Here is a 15,399-nt window from a genome sequence, read left to right as displayed (position 1 = left end):
GCCCCAAAACCCAAAAAAAAAAAAAAAAAAAAAGAATTCTTTGAACCTGTACAGCACCATCTCCTCAAAACAGCAGCTCAGGTATCCCGCTTTCTGCAGTTGGAGGAAATCTCATAGTTGAGCATGAATCACATCCTTCTCTTTTACAAGTGGTAGAAGCACCTTTCCAGAAAGTCCAAAGGCGAAGAAACCCCTATGAGTCCATGTTAGGAGGAACAGCTCTTTAGTTGGCCACAGGAGTGTTTCATAGGCCAGCATTAATCTAACCATTTTTTCTTACAATCAACCCTATGAGATACGGACTGTTATTCCCAGTTTACAGATGAGAAAGCTGAGGCACAGAAAAAGGTTAAATAAACATACCCAGGATCGGTAGTGGAGGTAGATATGAATGCCCACACAATTGCCACATTTTAAGCCTCTTTTCTGGGGGGGAGGTTCTACCCAAAATTGGTTGTGTCCTTGAGTGGGGTACCTCCTTTATAATTGTCACTATAATTCACCGCCACCGATGGTACCTCTGGAAAACCTGTTTTCTTCTTTCGCCAGTAATTGGAAGGGGATCCACCAAGACCATTTTCTTTTTGTTTTTTTTTCTAGTCCTTCTGGATTAGGGGAGTGGGGTGGTCAGAACCAAAGTTTCCCTCATTTTGTTCTTGGGTCAGATCTGTCCTAACGGTAACCACTTTGTAGGTTTTACCTTAAGAGTGTGGCTTAGTGTTGCGAGGGTATGAATTTGAATTCTACAGCTTGTCCACATGAAAATGAAGCCCCTTGGAAGTGTATTTTAAAAGTGGCCGAGTCACTAAGAAATATAAAAATTCTTTTATTTCAGGCTCAGGTTGGCTAGTGAGGAATGAGAATGGGTTTCTCTATCACAGCCAAGCTGATTCCATTATAACACTCACCTGAGCTTGCTCCACAGTATTATCGGAGGAGGAATTACATAGGCTTCAAATCAAGGGTAAGCCTCTGGAGACATTTTAGGGTAGACGTGGATATTCCTTTCACTAAAAATTTCCAAACAAGATAAAGTTTCATTTTCTTTTATGGAACATCTGGTTTAAAAACAAAATTCTACGAATTTTTTTTTTTAATTCAAGGGGTTTAAAACGAGGGGCTATAAGACATCTAGAAACCTAATACTTATTGGAAGACTTTTAAATTAGTCAGTGGAGCAGGAATTGTACCTGGACACAGCCCAGCTCCAACTGACATAGCCACATAAGCCCAGAGAGCCCTTTGGAAAGGTGTCTCTTTGTTAAAGTATGATCTAGATATGTTACCAATGGAGACGGACACCTTCTTTCCAAATGACTCTGCTTAGGTGAGGAGGAGTGAGTAGTGAATCAGATTATTCTAGGTAAATCCAGGGCAAGCATTCTGAGGTAGTTGGATTAAGAAAAAGAACAAGGCGTAATTGGTCTGATAGTTTCTCAACAGACAATGACCCAGTAGCACAAGCTGTTGTATTAACAGTACTGATATTTCTGCAAGCAATGCCCTTATTTAGGAATAACATGAAATATGTTTTACATCTGATGGATTCTTCTCCTCACTTGTTCATTTTCTGTTGGAACTCACGTCTATCTAAACTTTAGCACAGTGGAAACTGAACAACAACCTCCATTATTATGTGAAAATAACGTAGTCTTTGCAATATAAGGAACTTCACAGAGCTGTAATGTACACACACGCACACAATCAACAGGAATCAAAGTTAAATTCCGATCTTTATTCTACCAGTAGTTAACTGGGAATTTAGGCAGATTACGTGACTTTTCTGCATGTTCATTTCTTCATGTATGTTGGAGAGCGTATGGCACTTGGGATGAGGCAGTTCTTGTATTGTATGGGACTATCCTGCCCATTGTAGGAGTTTAACATCCTTATTATTTTCTGCCCACTGAATGCTCTCATACATTTCCAAATATCCCTAAGGAGTGTGCAGGATAGTGGGGGTAGGAGACAGGTGCAGTGAGGAACACTACACATGGTTGAAAACTACTAGGTTAGGAGGTCCCTCCCCCTCCACCAGCAATTTTCTTTTCTTATCTTCTCTTTATGTATAACATACAGCTCTTCCCTTAACTTCCCTCCACACTGTTGTCTCTGAATGAGCCCCATCCACTCCATAGTAACAGGTTACCCAGGTGTGTGTTTCTATTTGGCCTGTCATTGAGCCATTTTAAGGCTCTGACCGAATGTAAAAATTGTTTTCAGAATCCTGGGGAAACTTCTGCGCGTACCTCGCCTAGAGTCTGTTTCTAATTCTATTGAATGTTTTATGCTGCCTTTAGAAGAGAAAGCTGAATATATTCAGAAAACTGTAAATATATTTTTTGGCCCCCTGAGACGTCAGAATATCTCTGAAGTATGTATTTACCTCCTCTGAGTTTCTGATGGAAGTGACATGTCTATCAATAATTTTCAGAAAACAGTTAATATTTCCAACTTTTTTTGAACTCTAAAAGGTAAATGTTAATTCTTTCAGCTTCATTCCCTTTTATATGTTGAATGATTTGTGGCCCCCGGGTTATTTCCTTTCCTTGTGACCAAAATGCTGTTTGAAAATAGAAGGCTTTTATTTTCAGTCCTCTTTACAAAATGTTTTAAAATTTAACAAGCATAGAGAAATGGACATCGAAGCCACGTTGAGACACCACTTCACACCTACTAGGATGGCGAAGATAAAGACAGGCAATAACAGGCATTGGTGAGGATGTGAAAAAATTGGGATCCTCATCCACTGATAGTCGGATTTAAATGGTATAGGTAATTCAGAAAACAGTTTCACGGTTCTTCAAAAAAGTTAACATAAGGGCTTCCCTGGTGGCGCAGTGGTTGAGGGTCCGCCTGCCGATGCAGGGGACGCGGCTTCGTGCCCCGGTCCGGGAGGATCCCACGTGCCGCGGAGCGGCTGGGCCCGTGAGCCATGGCCGCTGAGCCTGCGCGTCCGGAGCCTGTGCTCCGCAACGGGAGAGGCCCGCGTACCGCAAAAACAAACAAACAAACAAACAAAAAAAGTTAACATAGAGTTACTATATGCTGCAGCAGTTCTTCTAGAGAATTGAAAACATATATCCACACAAAAACGTGTACACAGTGTTCATAGCAGCCAAAAAAGTGACAATAACCCAATGTCCAACTGATGAAAGGATAAACACAATGTGGAATGTTTGTACAGTAGAATATTATTCAGCAATAAACAGTGGATGAACCTTGGAAACATTCTGATTAAAAGAAACCAGTGCGACAAAAGACCTCATGTTGTGTGATTCCGTTTATAGGTAATATCCAATATGAATAGGTACTTTCTCAGAGACTGAAAGTAGATTAGTGGTTGGGGGAGGGGAGTGAGTGAAGAGGGAGAGGGAGGAATGAGCAGTAAGTGCGAATGGCTGCAGTTTCCTTTTGGGGTGATGAAAACGTTCCAAAGATGTATTGTGGTGATGGTTGCACAACTCTGTGACTGTACTAAAAATCATTACATTTAATGCAAAAGAGTGAATTTTATGGTATGTGAATTATTTTTAATAACAGCTGTATGAAGTATGTCTATAATAGCAGAAACTATTCCAGAAACTTTAAAAATAAGAGCGTGGAATTTTTAGTGAAGTCAACGTTAAATAGAAACTTAAGTCATAAATAAGAGACCTCAGTGTTTGGTCACTTAGCCAGAAAGGACTTAAATACATTTTTGTGCTCGAATGAAAAATCTTTTGAATGTAGCATAGTGTAATTAAGCCATCTCCAACCTCTGAATACCTTGCCTATATCTTCCCCCACATACCATTATGACTGGAAATCTTTTGAGTACAATGCGTACAAGAATAAGTAATAAGAATCATTTTCTCTCATTTATTTATTAGTTTGTTCTAGTCAGCAGTAGGGGAAGGAAGTAATTTATTAGCTTGTTCTAGTCAACTGAAGTGGAGGGAACTGGTGTTGGAGCACTAAGGGTTCGTTTATGAGGATGCCATCTTGGTTTCTTGGTTGCTGAGAAACTGGGTAGTTGTTTACTAAAGCTCAACCAAGTCATGATCTCAGTGAGTTGGAATATAAGTGCTTTGCAAAATCCCCACAACCTCAGCAGAGTATGCCTTTCTCTTTAGTTACTCCTGAGAACTGATTTAGTCCTTCCCTCCCTTCAGATCTTGTTTTATGTACTACTGTTTACAGAAATCAGCCAGTGTTGGTTCAACTTTTCTGTTGAATGCTTGATAATTCTGATAATTTACAAGGAAATCACTTTACCACCCCACCCCCTAATCCCACTATGCGCTCTGATTTCTTCTGCCTTGTAGGATGATAATCATGCCTCAGTTATAGAAAGGTCAGTGGGCACCAGGTGTATCAGCTACCACCTGGTGGAGCTCCGAGTCTTGGTGGTTTGACAGCAGTTTTTGAAGAAGCCTTGGAGGTTTACCGGGGTCTCTGAGTAAAGATGAAGAGGCATATCAGAACTCCAGCCCTCAGATGACCTGGGCTTTAGTACCAGAAACCGAGATAAGGCGGGTGGTGTGGAGCAGGGAGATAGGATCCAGGTACTGAGGTTATTACAAGATCAGAGGGGTATTAGTACTAAGTTTGACCTTGATTTGAGCTCTTTATTTCCTGGACACAAGATGGGGGTTTCATTAACCTCATCTGTAAAGGTTAAAGGAAGTCCTGAAGGCTAGGGAAGAACCGAGCAGATTATTACAAAAGAAATACTAGGATTTTCCTACACCGGGATACTATTGTACAGCATACGTAGTTTCTGGTGACAAATTATTCTCATTCTGTATTAGAAAGTCCGAATGAATTGGTTAAAACCTATAACCTGAACGAGGAACATTATTTCTCCCCTTAGCATAGACACCTGGCTAGGCAGGGCTTTCTGGGTGCTCCACATTCCTTACAGCAGCAGTGGATATTCGTTTGGAGTGGGGTATAGAGAAAAGAGCAGTAAGAAGCTTATTAGACTCAACCAGGAATCTCAGCAATCATATTAAGTTGACTCTTATGAGATTGCTGCTACTTTACTATTTTTATTCTACACACAAGAAGGTAGTTTTATCTGGTTCAATACCGAAGCCTCAGATCCACTGGATTACTGGGTCAGAATGGGGTGTGTGTGAAACACCAGGAGATTCTGATAGGAAGTGACCTTAGCTCTAGAAGAAATGGGTCACTTGCGGCAGTGTCTCAGAGGAGAGCAGAGTCCACTGGCAGTGGAGTGAACAGTAGGGGCAACCTGTTGCTTTCCAGTAGAGTTTCATATAGTTCACCCGAATGGAATAGTATTCTAAACATTTGAATTTGCACATACCGGGACACTGTAAAGGCGATTGGCCCAGGACTCAACAGGAAAAGCCTGGGCATCAACCCAGGTTCATTCAGGCCTCGAACTTAACTGAACCTTTAATAAGCAATATTTATTACAGCAATTTTAGCCCCAATTTTTACCCCTTCCCCCCCCCCTTTTAAAAAATATTTTGACATATTTCAATTAGAAATTGAAAACTAATTAAAATTTAAGTTCAATAAACAACATTGAAAACCTTGGTTATTTAGAAACTTCCTTCAAAAGATTGGGTGTCTCAGGAAGTCACAGCAGGTTGGGGGGATGTTAAAATTCTGAGTCCTCAGCCTTTTAGGCAGCATATGTAAAAATTATTCATAAATTCATAACCAGAAATTCAGAAATGGATAAAAGATGAGTGGGTTGATGAATCAACTTTAACTTTTCAAGTGGTAAAACAGTTTTACCTGCTATGAATATACAGAGAGAGAGAAAGTGAAGACAACAGAATGCGGGGAGACCCCAAACAATGCAGATACAAACAAATGAGTCTATTTCAAGTGAATAATACAACCACAGTGAAGTTGGGAAGAATGGGGAGAGCTGACCCAAATAATTCTTGAATGTACATATTGGCTATATACTTTCAGGCCTAAGACAAAAAGAACTATATATACTGAACTGTAGTTAATAGGTTTCCTTTTTATGTTGATATTGTTTAGCGATTATGAAATTTCATTCCCGTGTTGAGCGAATAAGTAAATGTATAGTGGATAATGAGAGCTAGGATTCAGAAGGAGTTATTGATACAAAGGTGGAGAGGGAAGGCTAGAATTAACCAAATGCTGTTGGATTGGAATTGGAGGTATCAGTAGTAACTTATGTTTTTAATATATCTAAATAGATGTAGAGAAATAGATACAGATGTGAAGGCATGTGTGTGTTTCCGTATAAATCTGGGACAATTTGAGCACCGAAACAAATAATAGTAATAAATTATAAATCACAAAATAAGGTATGAATCGTACTGATGTGTGAGTGAATGAATGAACAAACGAATGTAGAAAGGAATAAATAATAAACAGGGCCAAAGGGTAAGCTTTTCCTTAGAGCAGAAGACTAATGAATATGAAAGGAATGATAGGATTAGAAAAATCACTATTTGGCAATCACAACAGTAAAGATTGCTTCAGGTAAGAATTATCAATAGATATTCAAACAATAGATCAATAGATGTTAAAAGCTGAGAAACAAAATATTTAATCTCAAAGTTATCTCCCTATGAGATACTTATTAGTTAAAAAGAGAAAAAATAGTAACCTCACAGTGGAGAAACTTGGCAAGTGATCAAAGTTATTATCACTAGTAATGAGACAAAAATGACATCATGTGTCTCCTGATACGATGCACTGAGAATGACACTTCTGTGATACTCCTGCCAAAAATTTATAACCTTAATTTAATCAAGAAACAAATCAGATAAACCCATATTGAGGGACAGTCTACAAGAAAAATAGCCTGTACTCTTCCAAAATGTCAAGGTCACGGAAGACAAGGACTGAGGGAAATATTCTGGGAGACTAAAGACATGACAACTAAATGCTATGTATGCTTCTGGATTAGATCCTGAATCAGCAGCGCAAAGATGTCCTTGCTTTTAGGAAGCCAAACTGTAAAGGGTAAAGGGTATCGTGCTTTCAACATATTCTTAAACAGTTCAGGGAGGACAAAGGTGTATGGGGAAATCTAGGCAAAGGGTACACAGGAATTCTTTGTACTATGTGTGCAACTTTTCCATAAATATGAAATTATTTCAAAGTAAGTATTTTTTAAGGACTAAGCAGAGGGCTTCCCTGGTGGCGCAGTGGTTGAGAGTCCGCCTGCCGATGTGGGGGACACGGGTTCGTGCCCCGGTCTGGGAAGATCCCACATGCCACGAAGCAGCTGGGCCCGTGAGCCATGGCCGCTGAGCCTGCGCGTCCAGAGCAGGCTGTGCTCCACAACAGGAGAGGCCCACGTACCACAAAAAAAAAAAAGAAGTAAGCAGAAAGCACCAACATATCTGGTTGAGTGCTGTCTGCCAGGATATCTGTTACTGTTAGTTGTGCTCTGGCTCTGCTAGCGCTCCACAGGAACCCTTTTATTCCCGCTCTCTCCCTCTTCTTTCTTCTTTTAACCTGTGTCAGATCCTGTAAATTATAACTTTATAAATTATACATACTTGTAATAAATTCAAACGATACAAAATCATACAGACTAGAAATCCCCTCCTCACCCTGACATTACCACCAAAGTTACCACTGTTAACGGGGTGGTTGTCCCATTATAAACATTCCTGTGTTCACGCACTCGTACATACACTAAGGCTCCTCCTTCTAAGGCTACTAAACATTGTTGAGTATCTTTTTCTTTTTTAAGCCTCATATTGCCGTGGCATCTTTCTCAGTAAATATATATATTTTTGCCTCATTCTTTCCCTTTTTTCCCCCCTCTAAATGAATGCTTCCTTTGTCTCTAAAACCAGTTGTCAAGGGCTGATAAACCCACTTTAATGGTAGAAGCATTTGTAAAGACACTGGGCTATACCTCACAGATTTGAAGGATGTACCAACTAAACAAGACTCCATCCGGCATTAGGACAGCGCTGAGGACCTCGGTGACAGGAGTTTAGAGACCTTTTCTCTAGTGGGAGACTGTTAGGGTAACTCAGCTCCAGCTACCTCCATCTTCTGTATTTTTATACTCAAGGTTGAAATCCTCAGAAGAAAAAACATGTTTGGTCACTGATGGCCACATCTATCTGTCCCTTAAGTAGTCAGCTGTCACTAGGGGAGTGAGGGCACAGAACCTGGATGTTGGCCTCTGGGTGCTTCCCAGAAAAGAAGAGCCAGCAGAGCAGTTATCCCAAATCATCCTCTTTCCAGGGCTGTTTGAGCTGCTTTGCGTCTGGTGCGTTCCAGTCTGTTTAAGTCCAGCTGCCCTTCCACCGCTAGCCTTATCCTCCACTGCAGTGATTCTCAGATGTGGTCCCTACGCAAGCAGTGTCAGCATCAGCCTGGAAACTTGTTACAAATGCAGATTCTCAAGTCCCATCCCAGACCTACTTAATCAGAAACTGGAGGCGCGGGTTCAGCACTCTGTGTCTAGGAAGTCTTCCAGATGATTCTGATACGTGCTAACATTTGAGGATCACGCTCTGCTACATAAATCTGATCATAATATTTCCCCAGTTAAAGAAGTTTCAGCGGCTCAGCCATGCAGATACTCCAGAGTCCTCACTCATGACCTGAAAGTTCCTCGTGATCTCGTCCCAGTGCTTGTGCAGTCTTTTTCTCTCTCTCTCTCTCTCTCTCTCTCTCTCTCTCTCTCTCTCTCTCTCTCTCTCTCTCTCCCTCTCTCCCTCTCTCCCTCTCTCCTCTCTCTCTCTCTCTCTCTCTCTCTCTCTTCACATCCTGTCATACAGAACTTTGCTGAGCTCTTTCCTGGACTACCACCTGGTAAATTTCTGCTCTTCTGTCACTTCCTCTGTGTTGCCTTCCTGGTCCCCAGTCACTCAGGGCTGTGGCTCTGTTTCCCATGGAGTCCTAGACGTTGTGTTTGTTTATCTAACCATCAGTGTACCTGTACAGCTCCCTCACCAGAGCCTGAGATCTGAACTCCTCAAGGCAGGGACTTATTTTCACTGATCCTTGTGTCTCTAGTACATGACAAACGTTATGTGCTTGGTTGAATCTGTTCTGTTTTTACTTTTTATTATGAAATTTCAAGCATACCAAAAGGTAGAGAGCATAGTAATGAACATCCATTAATCAATCAGAATTTACCAACTTAACAGTTTGCTGCATTTGATTCCATTTTTTCTAAGTATTCTAAAGTAAATACCTGATGTTATGACATTTTGTCATTATATATTCTTTGTATTTCAGTACAAAAGCTAAAGACATTTTCCTACATTACCATTTTATCACACCTAAGAAAATGGACAATTCGCAGATGTCAGCTAATGCCCATTCTGTAATCATCTTCATTTTCCCACGAGAGGTCTTTTACATCTGGTTGTTCAATCAAGGACCACACATTGCATGTGAGGTTGGCCTCTAAGGGTATTTTTTTTTTTCTTTTTTTTGCAGTACGCGGGCCTCTCACTGTTGTGGCCTCTCCCGTTGCGGAGCACAGGCTCCGGACGCGCAGGCTCAGCGGCCATGGCTCACGGGCCCAGCCGCTCCGCAGCATGCGGGATCTTCCCGGAACGGGGCACGAACCCGTGTCCCCTGCATCGGCAGGCGGACTCCCAACCACTACGCCACCAGGGAAGCCCTAAGGGTATTTTCATCATTCTAGAATAGCCTTTCTCTCTCTCTTTTTTCCCCATTATTCAATGAATAAACACCTGGCTAATGTTTATCCCACTCTTGTGGCATGACATTAATACCAGGGACACTACTGAGGAGTTGGAATGGTGTTGAACCCTTATGTTCAGAATAATCATATGACTCCAAATCCACGATTTGCAGCCAATAAATCTTTTCCAGCACAGCCTATGTGCATAAGAAGCCAGTATCACCACAGCTAGAGAAACAGGAGAGCTATTTGGGATCTGAGCTTTGCAGCACATTTAATTAATAGCTTCTCCATTTTGTCTTCCAGAAGGTCACTGAAAGAGCTGCAATTCATTTACAGTGACTCTCTACATTCCTGTAGGCTTGGGTCTTCAGGATTTGGTGATTTCCTTTTACCTTGCCCATTTCCTTGTGTTTTATTATATACTAGCTCTTGCCTTATCCTTCTAGGACTCCGGCCTTTGACGTAGTTTGTAGAGCAATAAAATGGCATTTTAAAGCTCTGTAACTTGCTGAGAATCTTAATTTAAATAGGAAGCTTAATTTAAATCTTAATTTAATTTAATTTAAATTTGCATTGAGGGATCTAGGTCTACAATTCAGAAAATTCTCTTTTTCAGGATTTTCTATTTACAGAGAGTTCTTAAGCTTTAATTTTAGGAGACAGAGGAGGAGGAAAAAAGAGGATTTTAAAAAATTCCCTCAACAGAGTCCTAAATGCAATAATATACTCTTGAGTTTAGAGCATTACAGTATGCAGATGCAGGGTTTGAATTGTCCTTCAAGCCTCTAATTGCTCTCTGTAGCTTTTGAGATTGAACTGTTAGGACTTCCAGTAATCGCATGTATCCACCAAGGGAGTTGAATAAAAGTGTTCCTATGGGCTGAGTCACTTGCAGTGAGGGAACAGATGGGGCTGGGGATGAGGCTGGTGGAGAAGACGAGAGTTACCTGGCCGAGACTGTAGAAAGTTCAGAAAGTACTGTGAGGTATTTGAGGAACTACGGTGCAGGAAAGAAAACCGTGTCATTAAGGTATCTCAGCTCTGGCTGCCGTAACAAAATACCACAGATAGGGTGGCGTCAACAACATTAATTCTCTCAGTTCTGGAGGCTAGAAAGTCCAAGATCAAGTTGCCAGTAGATTCAGTATCTGGTGAGGACCCGCTTTCTGGTTTGTGCAGATCCCACCTTCTCACTGTGTTCTCACGTGGCATTTCCTCGGTGTGTGCTCCTGGAGAGAGAGGTCTCTAGAGTCCCTTCCCCTTCTCCCAAGGGTGCTAATCCCTTCGTAGGGGCCCTACCTCCGAATGCCATCACATTGAGAGTTAGGGCTTCAACATGGATTTGGGGAGGACACCAACATTTCAGTCTATGACACATAAGCATGTGGATTTGCTACTGCCCTGATATACTCTTAGGTATAGTAGGCTACTAAGGATACTTTCTATCTCCCAGAGTTGGCCCTGGGTAGGGAGTTTAGCCTTTGTAGATCACAGTGAACCTGTGTTGCTTTGGTCACAGTGTTCTAGGCCATCTTGGAGAGACTATTGGCTGTTCCTATAGCCAGTCAGATTGGGTTGCTTCTAAGTAACTTCTCAAACTGATATCATACTGATATCTAGAAACTGTCCATTTTGGGCACCAGGGAAGTAAGACACCATTTACAATTGCAAGAGAAATGTTTCTGTTCACTTACCAGAAGGGTTTTGGTGAATTATAGGCAAGAAAGGAAAAAGTTGATTTTGAAAGGCACAGATTCCCCCTTTGATTTAGTAGTAATCTTATCCTGACAGCATTTACTGAGAAGTCACTGTAGCCAGAGAATAATCTTATTGGGCTTTAATTAAAAGCACAAGGGGATTTGTTTGTTTTGTTTTCATGTCTCCTTCCTATCTGTCTTCCTCTTTTTCCTCTTTCTCCCCTCATTCTTCCCCCTCACTTCCATGTTCTCCCTACCGCTGCCCCAGTCTGCCTCCCCTTGTTCCTCCTTTAACATTTAAAATGTTTTTGGCTTGGCTGGTCCCTCTGGATAGAAACTGAGTTGAGCAGGATATTGATTACCAAATATGGTATTGCTGCTAAAGATGTTAGAGGAATGTGACTTGTGTTCTGAGCCTCCGGCCTCTGAATAAGCTGCCAAACAAATTAGGTCATTTTAACTTCTGAGGTTTTTTTTTTTTTTTTTTTTTTTTTTTTAAATAAAGAGCTGGAACTTTGATTTGGAACATGACGGTGGTGTTATTTTAGCTCACACAGGGAGGAGGGGTATGAAGACGGGGGTGGGGAGTAGAGGAGACTCAGTTAAGCATGTTTTAGGACCTGAGTCACGAGACCAGGTTGTGTAAGAGGCAAGCACGTTGTATGGATGAACAGCTCTGGCACATCAGTGAAAGAGCTGAGGCATAGAATGCAGATGTCCAGCCCCATTCTCTGAGACTAGAAGCTTCAGAGGACCCCTGACAGGTCCCAGGATACTCTTCTCATGTTACCCATGCTGCTCACGTGGATGGGGGCTCAGGGTTATTAGGAAAGCTGCTGCTTCACAGGAAGGATGGGGGACTTAAGTGCCAAGGAGGACACTTGGAAACACTTGGAAATTGATAGCAAGTTGCTTCTATGTGTAGTTGGATGGGGTGTGATAAGAATAAGCAAGTCCTTCCACAGCATACCTTTAAATGACAGCGGGGACTGTGCTCGTCTCTCAGCAAAGGCCACAGCTCTTCAGATCTGTATTTGGAAATATTCACTCTGTTGGGTTTTTTTTTTTTTTTGCTGTACGCGGGCCTCTCACTGCTGTGGCCTCTCCTGTTGCGGAGCACAGGCTCCGGACGCACAGGCTCAGCGGCCATGGCTCACGGGCCCAGCCGCTCCGTGGCACGTGGGATCTTCCCGGACCGGGGCACAAACCCCTGTCCCCTGCATCGGCAGGCAGACTCTCAACCACTGTGCCACCGGGGAAGCCCTCACTCTGTTGTTGATACCAGCTTTGATAGAGTGAAATGCTCGTAGTGGAAGTGAATGGAAGCAAACACTGCTTCAGGATGCTGCTTTGTCTTTTTCCCCTTATGTACATTTTTCTCAAGATAATCCTGAGGTTTCTCAAATTAAAACGAAAACCGAGACCAGTTAAAGAAAGAATTTCTTTTTGTATTTCATATACCTGGCACCCCCTCTTCACTTTTCGTTACTGGTTAGGACTGCACAAGAGGATTCCTTTTCTTCTTGTCCACCCGCACCTGTTTGCACCTTCAGTTGGAAATTTCACCCACTCCAGGACATCTGTGGCTCACGGCGCTGTGGCTGTAGTTGTGCCTCCCTGAGGGCCTCGCTTTCCTTCTGCGCCCCGCCCCCTAACCCCCTTATTTCTCTTATTGCCGCTCCCGTCAAGTCACAGGCTCTTCCTCCCATCTTTGGAGCTGAGCCTGAGAAGTTCAGACTTGTTCATCCTGGTCTACAGAGTTGGAGACTCTTAACTAATTTCTTGTGGAAATTGCTCTTGTCTTCAAGCTAATAAAAAGAAGAAAGGGGCTTTGGGGCGCCCAGGCCCACGTGGGTGCTAAACTGAGAACCTGTGTTCTTAAGGTGCTCATTTTCAGAACTTCACTCCTTTTTCAGAACATACCATACAAACAAACATGGTACCTAAGTCTATTCTGAATGCACATTTATGCACCATACTATACTGGGGTGTCTTTTTGATACTATTGTTGGGGTCCAGAATCATAGCATTGGACATAAATATCATGAGATTATTCATTATGCTCAGTAACAGAGGCATTCTTAAATGGTGGGAGAGTTTCAGAATAGATTTATCTTGCCCTAAATCTTGTATTTTATAGTGTTCATGACTTATTTTATTGAATATATTTGGTTTAGGTAAACTGCAATAATAGGGTTAAAGGTAATTGAAATTACTATCCTCTCTTTGGCCCATATAATCTGTTGTCTGTCTATCCATGTAGCTAGTAAGCCAGCTATAATCAAAATCAGGACCGTAACACGTCAAAACATTCATATAAATTTATAAGCTAACTGGAATTAAGTAACACTAGTTATATTGAAATCTTAAAACTGTTTAGTTCCTGTCTACTTAGTAACTCGGAGTACATGTATCACCAACATGAAAGCTCTCCAGTTAGAAAGGGATGGGAATTTTCCCCCTGTAGACGTGATGAAACTAAGGCATTGAAGAATTAACATTGTTTTAAACACTGGTCAGAGCCTTGCCTCTTAGGATTTCAGGTGTTAGACTTTTCCAGTATTACACAGGGCTTTACATTAATTCATTCTTATTGGTAGCCATTAATTAGTTTTTAACTGTGCTAGGCACTTGCTGGTCCACATTTAAAATTTGAACCTGAACGTTTTAGTCCAAAAAGAAAAGGAATAGATGAAAAACCATGCAACTAAAATTTTAATACAGTAGACTAAATCTCCCTGACTTTGTGGACATGCTGTGTTATGGGTTTTCGTGTATTCTGTGTAAGTAGTGAGAACGAGAGCTCTTACTAACTTTTTTTTTTCCTGATAGGTCGGGTTTACTGGTGTGTTTATTTTGTCACCATTCCGGTTTGACTCTAAGGAAATGAAAACATCTTCCATTTGTTCTTTATTTCCAAAGGGCATCCGCTTCGATCCTGAAATTCCACAGACACTACGACTAGAGTTTGCTAAGGCAAACACGAAGATGGCCAAGAACAAACTAGTAGGGACTCCAAACCCTAGTACTCCTCTGCCCAACACTGTACCTCAGTTCATTGCCAGAGAGCCATGTAAGTTGATCTACTTTTCATTTTGGAAAAAAAAAAAAAACTAAGAATTGTTCAAGCCCTTTATGTGAGATGGCACCATGGGACATAGAGCTGGCTGAGTGTCATTTTCCATTTCTGAGAAGAGACTGCCTCTTCTTGCTGTCTGAATTCCAAATACAGCAATCTTGTTCGTGATTGGCTGTCCCAAAAGATGGTTCAGCTTGATCAGAACTGTAACTACAAAATTTCGTTTTAAGTGCTGTAGATTTCCTTAATGTGATCTCGACCTTATTGTGAGTGTGCCCTGTTTGCCTTGGGGTTTAAATCCTTATTCGTTTCCCCATCCCTGGACCATGAGTGCTGGTTGTCAGCATTCACTTTACCTCATCTGTTGAAGAATATCAGTTCTGTGGCTTCAGGGAAATAGAATATTAAATATGAAAGAAGCAGATAATAATAAGTTCTGTTTTTGAGAACAGTTTGGCCATAAATCTAGGAGGGAAAGTAAACATACACAAAGAATTTACATAGTAGAACGGTCAGTTCTAACAAACTAATACCAGTAAAGCTTTAAGAAAATTCGGGGCTTGCCGTTTTAAATTAATTGGGTAAAGACACTGACTAATTGCAAAACAAGTCTTTTACCCCACCTAATGAGCTTAATTCCCTTAAATGTCCAGGCTACAATTTCTGCCTTTGAGTAACTTGAAAATGTTGTCTTAATTTTCTTTCTCAACCTCAGTCAGTAGCAGAAGTGAGGCGTGAGATGGGCTCTAGCTTTTCCTTTCAGTGCATGGCCGTATGTGATTGAATATGGCAGGGCATTCAGGGAGTCCCAAGTGCCTTGCTGTTACTTGGAATATTTCCGTCCTATCATTCTTTTTTTTTTTTTTTTAAACATCTTTATTGGGGTATAATTGCTTTACAGTGGTGTGTTAGTTTCTGCTTTATAACAAAGTGCATCAGTTATACATATACATATGTTCCCATATCACTTCCCTCTTGCGTCTCCCTCCCTC

At 41.4% G+C, this 15,399-nt stretch overlaps 1 protein-coding gene across 2 annotated transcripts in view; it reads left to right on the top strand.

Annotated features, from left to right (window-relative positions):
* RBPMS (RNA binding protein, mRNA processing factor) overlaps positions 1-15,399 on the top strand; it is a 177,618-nt gene that overhangs the window by 102,163 nt on the left and 60,056 nt on the right. For both annotated transcript variants that reach the window (XM_007447627.1, XM_007447626.1), the window contains exon 5: positions 14,251-14,401. In XM_007447627.1, coding sequence (XP_007447689.1) covers positions 14,251-14,401 — 151 coding nt within the window. The remainder of the gene's footprint in view (positions 1-14,250; positions 14,402-15,399) is intronic.

Source organism: Lipotes vexillifer, unplaced genomic scaffold (genome assembly GCF_000442215.2).
Source record: "Lipotes vexillifer unplaced genomic scaffold, Lipotes_vexillifer_v1.1 scaffold1318, whole genome shotgun sequence".
In the NCBI taxonomy this organism is placed as follows: domain Eukaryota; kingdom Metazoa; phylum Chordata; class Mammalia; order Artiodactyla; family Lipotidae; genus Lipotes; species Lipotes vexillifer.
Note: the sequence above shows the minus strand (reverse complement) of the source record. Positions and strands in the feature narration are given on the sequence as shown.